Raw genomic sequence first — 13,147 nt, forward strand, 5'->3', positions numbered from 1 at the left:
CATTTGTAAAATGGGGATAATGTCTGTAGTACCTTTCTCACAAGGTTGGTGTAAGGATTATAAAACATACTCTATGTGAAGCACTTTGCAAACTTCAAAGTATAATATAAATATCAGTCATCACAGTTGAAATCAGAAGACAAAAAAAAAGTTGCTGCTAAATGGAAGGTTATCTTCTCAGAGGGATGACAAACGGAGGTGGCAGAATTGGTTTCATCATATTTCCATAGGCAACCTGAAGAAATGCCATTTTAATGTATTACAGTCCAGGGGGAAGGTAGGAATACAACATGCAGACCGGTAGGTATTTGTGAGAAGTGGAGGGAGCCCCAACAACTTGAGGGGATCAGGGAGCAGCACGGGAAGCTAAGGATTCTAAGGGATGGAAATGAGGAGGGAGTGTTTTCTAGGTGTATACACCTGCCTATACAAACACACCCAGGTGGGAGATGGAATGCAGAGTTGGGGGCACAAATACATAGGCTATTTGGATGAGAACATAAGAGTTTATGGAGAGGAGTAATGTGGAACAAGCCCAGAAAGGTAGGCTGGAGACAGACTGTGAAAGTCTTTAAGTGCCCAGCCGAGGAGTTTGGAGGCAAGAGGGACCTGTGTTTTAGTGGGATCATTTTGGCAGGTGGGTGGATTGGAGAGGGGAAGTATAATATCAGTTGGGCAGCTGATGTAATAGGCCAGCCAAGAGGTGGGGAGTGGAGAGAAGATGCATGTTAAGAAAAGGAGGTAGAAATGATCAAACCCATGGGAGTTAATGGGATAACCTGGAGAGAGAAAGAACAAGGGTCTCTTACAGTGCCTTAGGGGGACATTAGCAGTTAAGGAACACTGATAATGATCAAGCAAATGAGACTGAGAAGGATCAATCAGAATGAGGCGGCAGAGAATTCTCAGAGGAGAATCTTGAGGGAGTAGGGAACCAAAAGTAAAAAGGGGAAAAGAGTTTCTGGAAAGGAGAGTTGACGGTAACTGAAAACTATGGAGAAAGTACCAGAAGAGTGAGGGTCATCAGTTGAACAACCTTAGAGAGTACAATTCAGTCAAGTACAAGGCCAGCAGTGAGTGGGAGGCACAAAAGTGGAGGCAACAAGCTTAGATGGCCTTTTCTGAGAGTTTGGCTGTGAAAAGAATGTTCAGAATGAATCGAGACAATCTATTTCAAAATATGGAGTAGCAGGGAAACATTTATAAGGAACTTCACGAGGAGGGAGGCCCTAGCATGGTATAGTGGATAGAGCACTAGACTGAGAGTCCCAAAGACCGCCTCAGTCACTTACAGCTATGTGGCTTTTGCCTCAGTTGTCTCATGTATAAAATAAGGGGGCTGGGCTTCATAGCCTTTATGCTCCTTTCTGGCTCTAAATCTCTGACCCCTTGTGCCTAAGACACTCCCAAGATCCTTGGTTATGTTCAGTGCTAACCAGGGTTTGTAAAACTGGGTAGAGGTAAGTAGAATGGCAAATACTAGGCCAAGGGTGGGGAACCTACAGCCTGGAGGCCACACGTGGCCTTTTAGGCCCTCAGGTGCAGTCTTTTGACTGAGTCCAAGTTTTACAGAACAAATCCTTTTATTAAGGGGATTTGTTCTGTGAAGTTTGGATTCTGTCAAAGGGCCGCACTTGAGGACCAGAGGGCCACAGATTCCCCACCCACGGACTAGGCCATTCAAACTCAAGGAATGAAAGACATCAAAAGGTGTAGATTGCTTGGAAGACTGTTGCCTCTATGACTATTCTCTTCAAACAGAGAGTTGGGAGGGTCTAGATCTGGCAAGTAGTACCAAATAAGAGTTCCAAAAAGGAAAGAGAATGCATTCTAATGGTTAGGAAGCAATTGTTTCCTATCATGGGAGCCATTTTGGAATCAGCTCTGGGTAGGAAGTACAGTCTGTAGGCAATCACAGGATCATCAGCTGGTTTGAGGGAAGGCCATTGTCAATACCACATTTAGAATAATGAAGGCTGACATTTATATAGTCCCGTCAAGTTGGCAAGGTTTTCAAATAATATTTAGAACTGAAAATAACTGAGAAAACACTCTGGATTCTCAGTTTCAATAAACCGTGGACTCAGAAAACAGGGATGGTGTGGTACACAAAGAGTGGCTTCTAGAGTTTACTTATGTCACCCATTTCTTAAGAGTTGAGTGTTTTCACATAGATTTTATCTGTTATTCCTGTAATAGCAGCCTGGCTATTACAGGCTGGATAGAAGACTTCCCCACAGAGTCAGGAAGACCTGGGTTCAAATCCTGCCTCTGGCACATAGTAACTGTGGAACCATGAGCAAGTAATTTCACCTCACAGGCAGCTCTCAGACCTCTAAGTTACTGGTGGATAAATTGTAAATTTGCATTGCTGAAAGGAGTTTCCACACTAGGAGTTCCTACAGGTTAGGGAATACTACACAATCCTTGTAATGTCCCTATGAGGTATGGTAGAGGGGAAACCCTAGCAGGGGTGGGGAACCTGCGGCCTGGAGGCCCTCTAGGTCCTCAAGTGCAGCCCTTTGACTAAATCCAAACTTTGCAGAACAAATCCCCTTAATAAAAAAAAAGGATCTGTTCTGTAAAACTTGGACTCAGTCAAAAGGCTGCACCCAAGGACCTAGAAGGCCATATGTGGCCTTGAGGTCAAAGGTTCCCCACCCTTATTGTTGAAGTCAGGAAGACCTGGATTTAAATGCTAACTCGAATATCTCTTAGCTGAGTGACCCTGGCCAAGTCATTTAATTCTCTGAGCCTCAGTTTCCTGATTAGCAAAAGGAGGAACAGAGAAGAAGAATACTAGGAGGCCCTCCCTGACAGAGCTGTTGTAAGGCTCAAATGAGATAATGTACTTCAAACACTTTACCAACTCGAAGGGGCTATAGAAAAGCCTGCCCTTCTTATTACATATAGATATAGGAGAGTTAAGCCACAGAAAGGTGGCTACCCTTGAGTGCACTGAGCCACCTGTGCTCCCTGGCTTTGGAGCCAGTGACTCTGATGGACCATGAGGAAAATCCCTGGTGTCTGCATGTGCTGGCAGCTTTCCTAATGCACGGCTCGAAGACAAGCAGGCCGGTCCTAGGGACAGTTGGCCTTGCCATGACTGACCTAGGCTGGTTCTGTGAGGGCTTTTCATCTTGGGAGTCTTTCTCAAGAGCCAGGCCTAAAGTCCTGGTGCCCATGGAAGTGCCCAGTAACTGGTGGGGGAATGTTTGGTGAATAGTTTGGAGAGTAGAAGGCTAAAATTCTGTCCTTTGAACTGCTGCAGGAGAAAGCTTGCCATAGGATTTGGAATCAGAAGGTTTCTGGGTTCAAATTCTACCTCTGACACTTTGTGCCTGTGTGATCCTGGACAAGTCACTTCCCCCTCCCTCAGGCTTGGTTCATCCTCTGTAAAATTAGGGGGTTGGACAAGATGGCCCTCTGAGGCATCTTTCAGCTCTAGGAGCCTGTGAGCTTTTATGAATGTTTCAGCTCAAAGATTTAAAATCTTGCCAAAGCTTTGGGGTCACCAAACAGCATGAGCTAGAATTTCCCAAGCCTTTATTAGCCATGTGCCCACTCAAATAACATTTAAATGTGCAACCTATTAAAGGAGAGGAAATAAGCTTTCAGAATGATTAAGTGAATTAGAAATTAATACGTAATACCAAACTCATCTCCAAAGTGTAACCTAAACTTTGAAAACAAAAACAAAAACAAAAACCTTCTTAGACAGGAAATACCAGGCATGGGAACGAACCTTGAGATTGGACAGAGGATACATTGGAATTCAAAGCCCGTCTCCTCTTCACTGTATCATCTCTCACTCTCCTAAGAGGCCACATTTCATACAGCTCTGTCAACCTCTGAGGTCTGAGGAACTCCAAGAATTCGCTTTCGCTCTTGCCATTAAGTCTTCCATGTATGAGTAAAGTCTTTTGTTTCGGCAGGAGTACTTTGAAGCTCACAATTTGAACTCTGATTCACTTTGAACATCTTAACAAGGTTTAAATTCCACGTCAGCCAGGGTAATCCCCCTCTCCGCCCCATTTCCCCCAGAAAAAAAAGTGAAGCTCTGAGCATTACTCTCTAGAGAATTAAAAACAGGCAAATTATTAATTAAGTGTGAGTCACGAGAGCACAGGTCAGATTTCTGAATGTCTAGTGGGCTATATTAGAGGACAAGTTTCCTGAAATTTACTAACAGTATGCTGTGGTTGTAGAGTGGAAAAAAGACTGGGATCATTTTCCAGTGACCTCAAAAACATCACTTAATCTTTCAGAGGACAGGTAGGTGGTGTTGCAGTGCATGGAGTGCCTGAAGGGCCTGAAGTCAGGAAGACTCATCTTCTTGAGTTCAAATCTGACCTCAGACACTTACTAGATGTGTGACCCTGGGCAAGTCACTTCAGTCACTTTGCCTTAGTTTCCTCATCTGTAAAATGAACTGGAGAAGGAAATGGCAAACCACTCTGATATCTTTGCCAAGAAAATCCCAAATGGGGTCACGAAGAGTTGGACACGACTGAAATGACTGAACGACAACAAATCTCTCTGAGCCTCTCTTACCCCATCTGTAAAATAGGGATATTAATCATTCCCCTATATGTAGGGTAGCAGAGGGGATCAAACTGGACAGTGCCTGATAGCTATGTGAGTGTCTTTGATTACTGGAGTTTAGCTACTGCTCAGAGGAAGGAGAGCAAAAAGATAAGGAAGACAGGAGCAAAAGTAAGATCTGAGAAGCAAGACCTAGGGAAGGATGTTAACCATTAGCCAAAATGGTGACTCTTTGTTGTCTTTTGCATGGTATGAGTCACCAGTGTAATTCAGTCCATACTGTACAGTCATCATGTACATTTAATGATCGTTGAGTCAGAGTGGAGAATGCATAGTGTGGCAAAAAGAAGATTAAGTGTAAATCTCGGCTTTACCGCTTACTACTGGTATTACCTGGGGTAGGTCACTGCCCTTTCTCTCAACTTCACTTTCCTTGTGTGCAAAACGAATGGATTGAAATAGAGTGATCTTTAAGGCCCTTTTCAGCTTGAAATCCCATGATCTTGTTAATGGACCTAGAGGTCAACTACTGGGTTTTGAATCCCAACTCTGTTCCTTATTAGCTGTGTGATGCTGAGCAAGTCACTTCCTGTATTTGGACCTCAGTCTTGTTCTCTGTAAAATGAGTAGGCTGATCTACACCAATTGTATCAAACTGAAATCCAAACAGGGGCCATGACCCTTGGGAATGTTGTAGGCTATGTGTGGCTTGTGATGTTTGACACCTTACATCTAGAGCATGGCTTCTTCCCCTTTTTTATGTCATGGGCTTCTTTGGCAATCTAGTGAAACCTATACCTTTCTTTTCAGAATTTTTTTTAAACAATTCATGATTGAAAGGAAAGGCTGACTTTTGGTTAGAAGTTAGTGAAGATATATTTTTTTTTTCTCTTTCATGTTTATGGATCTCCTGAAATCTAGGCACAGACTCTTAACTTAAGAACCCCTTGTCTAGATAATCTCTATGGTCTTTTCTAGCACTAAATATTATGATCCTAAATTGATTTGCATATGTGATGGCCAGGGTCTGATTCATTGTCCAGGATATCCTGACAGTTTGTATTCAGGGCAGTGTTACTGCCAAAAAGAGAAACTCATGCTTTAATTCCATAGTTAGGCTGACTACATTGTAGTTGGTTAAGACTGCTCTGGCTCAATTATAGATGATAGATAGATAGATAACATGTCTATATAATCTATCTGTCTATATAGCCAGATATTATCTATATTTCCCAACTCAGGGTAGCAATGAAGAAAACACTCTGTAAATTTTAAAGTGCTTGAGAGAGGGATGTGTTATCTCTGAGAATACATCTCTTTCTCTATTTCTATATAATCTCTCTCAAACACTTTAAGGTTTACTGAGTGTTTTCACTACCCTGTGAGTTGGGAAGTAGGCATTATTATTTTCATTTGACAGATGAGTGAAACTGAGGCCCAGAGTCAAGAAATAACTTGACTACAATCAAACACATAGCAAATGGCACAATCAATATTTGAAATGGCTGATGATTTTGACCCCAAGGCCAGGGCTTCTTTCCCTCTAAACCAGCCCACCTCCCATTTTTTATTAGTGGTGGTGGTGTTTGTTTGTTTGTTTGTTTAAGACTATTTACAAATAGTGAAATGTTCAGGAATTCCGATTTGTGTAGGAACATAAATGTCGAACTATACATTAGAGCCCAGGAGAGACAGTGTGGAAGAGTCAGTAAGAGGACTGATCTTGTCAGGAAGACAGGAGATCCTGGGTAAATTCCTTAACATCTAGTGCTATAGGCAGCTAACCATAAGTTAGAGCTGAGTTGCAGTTCTGCAACTCTGAAGGGAATATCTAAACCAGGAACACCCCAGGCTATTAAAAATCACCTGTCTGGCCTATCTGCAGATGAGCTGGGCAGTTTGCAGAGTCTGTGTAGACCTTAACATCTACTGTATCTATTCCTACGCATAAATACACAGTCCCCTCTCTCTAACAAAGGGGGGTTAGTTAAGTTCCAGAACCTCAGTTTTGAAACCCTTTGGAAAAGTTTTTAGCAAAGTTTTATTTTGTTCTCTTTCCTTCCCAGTTTGAGATAAAAATAGGTTTGAAAGAAATGCAACTAGCAATAGCACTTCTAGGGCTATATCCCAAAGAGGTCAAACAAATGGGAAAAGGACCCAGATGTACAAAAATATTCATAGCAGCTCTTTTTGTGGTGGCAAAGAATTGGAAACTGAGAGGATGCCCATCCATTGGGGAATGGCTGAGCAAGTTGTGGTATATGAATGTAATGGAATACTATTGTGCTATAAGAAATAATGAGCAGGCAGACTTCAGAAAAACCTGGAAAGAGTTATATGGTCTGATGCTGAGTGAAGTGAGCAGAACCAGGAGGACTTTGTACACAATAACAGCCATGTTATGCAATGACTAAGCTTGTTAAACTGAACCCTTCTCAGCATTACGAGGATCTAAAACATCTCCAGAGGCCTCGGGATGGAAAATGCTGTCCACATCCAAAGAAAGAACTATGGAAGTCGAATCGCTATCACTTATTTTTACCTTCTGTTGAGTTTTGTTTCATCTTTCTGATGGTTCCTCCTATTGGTTGTAATTTTTACTTACAACTTCACTAATGTGAAAATATGTTTAATGGGTATGTAAATGTAAAGCCTATATCAGATTGTGCACCGTCTTGGGGAGGGTGGGGGGGAAGAAGAGGGAGAAAAATTTTCAACTCAAAAGCATATGGAAGTGATTGTTGATAAATCAAAATAAATTAATAAAATTTAAAAAAAAGAAAGAAATGCAACTGTTAGAAACATTCTTTTCATCCATATTTAGTGTTAGTTCCATATGTGTTTCCCTGCACCAAAGTCATTAAAGAGTCAAATTCTGACTTGGTTCAGTTGCTCTATTTGGTTTAGTGATTAGATTCCTACTTAGAAATTTGGCAACAAGGTATTCCTTTTTATAGAAGGAAAATATTCTGTAATCTATATATTCTTAAATAAAAACAGGCTAGATGACACAGATACAGTTTCACATATATATATAGTCTTTGTCTGGTCTTTAATGGATATAGAAATGCTTGGCTTTTTGGTGTTAAGAATATTTTAAATCATTTTTCATTTGATTTTTAAAGAGTAATTCATCTGGCTTGCCTCGTTAGGCCTCCTGGCCTAGCTTGTATGTTTTCTCTTTTTGGGGGGGGGGCAGGGTATTGAAAAGGGACTGGATTTGGAGTCAGAAGGAACTGAAATTCCACCTGATACTTGTGGAAACTTGCCTCACTTTCCTCACCTTCAGGTCTTTGATGATGACCTACCATTTTGCTGGTAAGGGAACCCCTATCAGTGAAGACCTGTCTATAAACTTTTCAGAGGGGGGAGGGGGGCAAGGAGGGGAAAAAATGCTTGGTAATTGAAAAAAGAATGTCACTACAAAGCAACTTAGAGTCAATTAACCAATACTTATTAAGCATCTACTATATTCCAGGCCTTATGCTAAGAGCTCAGAATACAGAAACAAAAACGAAATATTCCATCAGGGAGACATTATGTGTGTACACACATATATGGTCAAATGCAAACAAGTGCAGTCTCTGAGGGTCAGCAAGGTTAATAGCTTAATAATAACGGTTGACATTTCTATAGTGCTCTAAGGTCAGCCGGATATTTTACATTCATTATCTTGTCTGAGCCTCATGACAACCTTAGCAAGTAAGGTGTTATTATTATCCCCACTTCTTAGATGAGGACATTCTGGGTCAGACAAGTTAGGTGATTTGCCCAGGGTCACTCATAACTGCTTGAGGTAGAATCTTCATGGAAGTCCTTCTGACTCTGAAATCCCACATATGATCCCCTGGATCAGTTTCCCTTTCCCCATCTGTAAAATGGGGATGATAATAGGATACCTGCCTCAGAGTTGTTTTAAGAAATGGCTTTGCAAGTCTTCTTAATACCTGCGTGACCTCAAGTCAATTAACTTCTCCACCCTCAGTTCTCTCCTCTGTCAAATAGAGTTGGACTCGATCTGAGGTCCCTTCCAGTTCTAAAATATGTGTTCTTATGATCTAAAAATCCCATTTTTTTTTCTTTTCCCTTTTAGAATTCTTCAAAGAGCTACTTGAAAACGCCGAGAAATCCTTGAATGACATGTTTGTGCGGACCTATGGTCGTTTATACATGCAAAATTCTGAGCTCTTTAAAGATCTCTTTGTGGAATTGAAGCGGTACTATGTGGGGGGCAATGTGAATCTGGAAGAAATGCTCAATGACTTCTGGGCCCGCCTCCTGGAGCGCATGTTTCGCCTCGTGAATCCCCAGCACCATTTTACAGATGAGTACTTGGAGTGTGTCAGCAAGTACACAGAACAGCTGAAGCCCTTCGGGGACGTGCCACGGAAACTCAAGTTACAGGTGACTCGGGCCTTTGTCGCCGCCCGGACGTTTGCCCAAGGTCTGGCCGTTGCAAGAGATGTTATCAACAAAGTGTCTGTGGTAAGCTCATGACCTTGTATCATCTGGGGTCCTAATGTATAAATGGGCCCATCTCTGAGACAGGAGAATGGCTTTGGGGGCTCATTTTGACTTGCTCCCTGCTCCCCATTCAAATGGGCTTGCATTCAATGATAGTTAGGCAGGCACTAGATTTAGAGCCAGCGGACTTATGGTATGTAAAGGCAGGGTCAAGAATCACAGATTTAGAGGTCAAAGGGACCTCACAGATCATCTTGTTCATCACCCTCATTTTACAGAGGGCCAGCGAAGGTAAACTCTTCCAGATATTAAAATGACTTGCCCGCAGTCACATGGGTGGTAAGTGGCAGAGCTGGGATTTGAACTCAGGTCCTCTCATCGCCAATCCAGCCCTTTTGCCTCTATACTATGTTGCTTCTTAGTTCTTGCTTCACAAATTACTAGCTATGTGGCTCTGGGCAAGGTACCTGACCTCTGAGAGGCATTTTCACCTTCTGTAAGATGGGAAATAGTGGTAATAATTCCTAGCCATTACAGGGTTGTTATAAGGCCCAAATAATATCATGTAGTAAAGCTCTTTGCATCAAAAATGGCAGCCAAGGGGCAGCTAGCTGGTACAGTGGATAGAGCACCAGCCCTGGAGTCAGGAGGACCTGAGTTCAAATCCGGCCTGAGACACTTGACACTTAGTAGCTGTGTGACCCCGGGCAAGTCACTTAACCCCAACTGCCTAGCCAAAAAAAAAAAAAAAGGCAGCCTGGAGGAAGGCGTGTATAGAGGGCTTGGAATTGGGGAGGTTAGAGTTCAGGCCCCTTCTCCATGAACTTTAATTTCCCCTTCTGTAAAATGTAGGCATTGGCCTAAAAGATGAGGTCCCTTTCAGCTCTAAATCTTATGATTTCTAGGAAGAGCCAAATCTGTTAGGGAAATAAATAAACCTCTTGGGGCCCTGGGCTTCTCTGCCAGTTGCAGAGAAGATTCCAGTCTACATTGCTGGTGGGAGTTCTATGTACCAATGAGATCGCAGGTCCAGGCCTTATCCCTTAATATTAAGTGCCTGTAGTAATAATGATTGTAATAGCTAACTTTATATACTATACCAATCCTGTCTGATAAAAGTATGAATAATAATAATGGCTAACATTTATATAGTGTGTACAATGTGCCAGACACTGCTAAGCACCTTACAAAGGCAGGTAAGAGTCACAGGCCCCAGAGCTGAGCATCAAAGGTAGGGAAAGGGGGGAGGGAACAGGCATTGATTAAGCACCTACTATGTGCTTATATAGCTACTGTGCTAAGGACACTTTACAAATATTATTTGATCCTCACAATATCCCCAGGAGGTAGGTGCTATGATTAGCCCCATTTTACAGATGAAGAAACTGAGGCAGGCAGAGATTATGACTTGTCCAGCTAGTAAGTGTCTGAGGCTGCATTTGAACTCAGGTCTTCTGACTCCAGCTTTGTCTACTGCAATGCCACCTAGCTGCCCACATGTGTTGTTATGCCCATTTTACAGAATAGCAAATTCTGGGTTAGAGAAATTAAGTGACTTGTTGAGGGCTAGGTAAGGGCAAAGCAGACACCAAACTGGTCACCAAAGTCCATGTGTCCTGAACCCTGGCTAGTTTGTTTGGTCCCCCACAGAGTGCAGTTTCTGTTAGACATCTCCTATCCCAGGCCCTAGGAATCATTATCTGTGGATGGGGGGAGGGGGCCAGAATTCCCCCCTCAGTTCAGGAGTAGGGAAAAATGTGTTGCCAGTGTTGTGAGAACTCTCCTGCATTGTCCCACGGACACAGTGTTACATCTGGTAGCTGGCTCCGTTCTGTGGGCTTGCATGGATGGTGGATAACAGGTGTATTGTGGGTTCCACAAGCTAGGCTGCGTACCCACAGCATTGAATCTTTGGGAGAATGCATCCTGAGTTCCAAGCCCCTGACTCAGCCCCAGACTTTTGTGGCATGACGGGGGCTTCCTATGCAGGAGCACAAGGTAAAAGATTTGGAAAGAATTTATGTAATCGTAATTGGCGTCCATACATTTCTTCAGCAAAGAGCGGCATTGTAGTATGCCAGAGCTGGGAAGTTCCCTCCAAATCACCATATTTTCAGCTCATCTTCTGATTTTACATTGAGGGAACTGTACCCCGGGTTGGGGGAGTGATCAGACAGGGAGCTGGTGATGGACTGACACCCAAGGTCAGACCTCCGTAGTCCTAGGAATACAGGATCATCTATGTAGAACTAGGAGGGACTTCACAGGTCATCTAGTCCAACCCCCTCCTTTTACAGATGAGGAAACTGAGGCCCAGGAAAATGAAAAGTCTTCCCCAAGGACGCAATAGGATCATAGCTCCAGTCTACCTTCCCTCGTTTTACTGGGAAGAGCACTAAAGCCTGGGGAAGGAAAGTGACTTGCCTAAGGTAACATGTAGGATCATAGCACTAGAGCTAGAAGGGACTTCAGAGGTCACCTAATATCAACCCTTTGTTTTACAGATTAGGAAACTGAGGCCCAGGGTGGGCAAGTGGTTTTCTGAAGGTCCTAGAAGATAGTAAGTGGCAGAGGTGGAAAGGTCTATCAGTCTTTCCACTGAGCCACACTGCATTTCAGTGAGTCCTAGCTCAATCACTATTGTCCCAATAAATTACTGCCTCTGTTGGACTTGTACTTGGTTCAGATTAAGGTAGGAAATGTGTAAAAACTCAGAGTATCCTCCAACCAGTTTTGCTTTGCCATCTCTTTTTTCCCTAGCTTGACGAGCTATCTAGCTATGAATCTGTTTCCTGTCATCTTTATGGTGAAATTCTGTTCCAGGGCATCCATGGATGTCAAGCTAGAAGGAAGCTTCAGGTTGATTGAGTCTGATCTTACTATACAGAAGAGGAAACCAAAGGCCAGGAAGAGGAAGGGGCTTGCTGCACAAGGTCACACGAATAGTGACAAAGCTGGCTTTTCATCTCTGGTCCTCTTTCCTCCAAATCTAGGTCTCTTCCCGCTGAACCCCAATGCTTTTTTCCATGCCCATAGCACGTATGCCCCTAGGTACCTGAGCCTTGCTCAGAGGTTTTCAGTTACTTCTCCTAGCGATTGCCATTGCTGCTGGGCCTCCATCCATGGGTGATTTCAGCCCTTGCCAATACAAATTGTCTTCTGGTTGCCTCTGCACAAAAAGACATGCATTGAATAGCACAGCTGAGAGAAATGGAACTGATCCTTAGACTTTGGAATCCAGGATACAAATTGGAAATGTGTTTCTTCCAGTTTCTCATCCCACAGAACAGTTTTCATTGGAAGAGCTTACTGTGATGGAGCTTGGCTCTTGTGGTCCTCGCCTGGTTCGGCAAAGCGTGCTCTGTGCAGGCCCTAGTTCTAGCTGCCGTTGGAGCCAGCAGGCTTGCTTTCAAACCTTTTCTCATTCAAACCCTAGTGATCAGGTTTTGAGCTCCAGCCATGGAATTAGAAGGTCCCCTGGCTCCCTTCAAGGCTCAGCTCAAGCTCCCTCCCCCTCCACCCCCTAGTACCTTGTATTTTTATCATTCAGTCGTTTTTAGTCGTGTCCAGCTCTTCGTGACCCCATTTGGGGTTTTTTTGGTTTGCCATTTCCTTCCCCAGCTCATTTTACAGATGAAGAAACTGAGGCAGACAGGGTGAAGTGACTTGCCCAGGGTCACCTAGCTAGTAGGTATCTAAGGCCAGACTTGAACTCAGAAAGCTGAGTCTTCCTAACTCCAGGCCTGGCACTCTATCCACTATAGTGCCACCTCACAGTCACCTTATAGTTTCCATTTTGTTCATCTGTGTACTTGTTTCCTCACAGTCAAAAGCAAGCCCCTTGTGGGCAGGGACTGTGGGTTTTGTGCTTGTGTCTCCATCAGCCTGTCACTTGAATCTGGCCTTGCGGAACTGGATTAAGCTGGGTCTACAGCAGAAGCCCTTGTCTTGGTGGTGGTAGTGTGCAGACACTTGGCTCTGGGCAACTGAGGTTTCATGACCATCTAAGAGCTCTTCATAGGCAAGGACAACGGGCAACGTTAATACCTGTCAAGGCAGGGAGGTTGAAAGATACGGGAAAATGACAGGGTGCATCCCTCCTCGCACCTCACTGGGCCTCAGGAAACAGAGAAGATGG

At 43.5% G+C, this 13,147-nt stretch overlaps 1 protein-coding gene across 1 annotated transcript in view; it reads left to right on the plus strand.

The window, feature by feature from the left end:
* Positions 1-13,147, plus strand: part of GPC4 (glypican 4) — a 141,013-nt gene that overhangs the window by 108,787 nt on the left and 19,079 nt on the right. Inside the window, exon 3 of the mRNA XM_020969850.1 lies at positions 8,639-9,030. Coding sequence (XP_020825509.1) covers positions 8,639-9,030 — 392 coding nt within the window. The remainder of the gene's footprint in view (positions 1-8,638; positions 9,031-13,147) is intronic.

Source organism: Phascolarctos cinereus, unplaced genomic scaffold (genome assembly GCF_003287225.1).
Source record: "Phascolarctos cinereus isolate Bilbo 61053 unplaced genomic scaffold, phaCin_HiC Scaffold_8;HRSCAF=390, whole genome shotgun sequence".
NCBI classification, from domain to species: Eukaryota; Metazoa; Chordata; class Mammalia; order Diprotodontia; family Phascolarctidae; genus Phascolarctos; species Phascolarctos cinereus.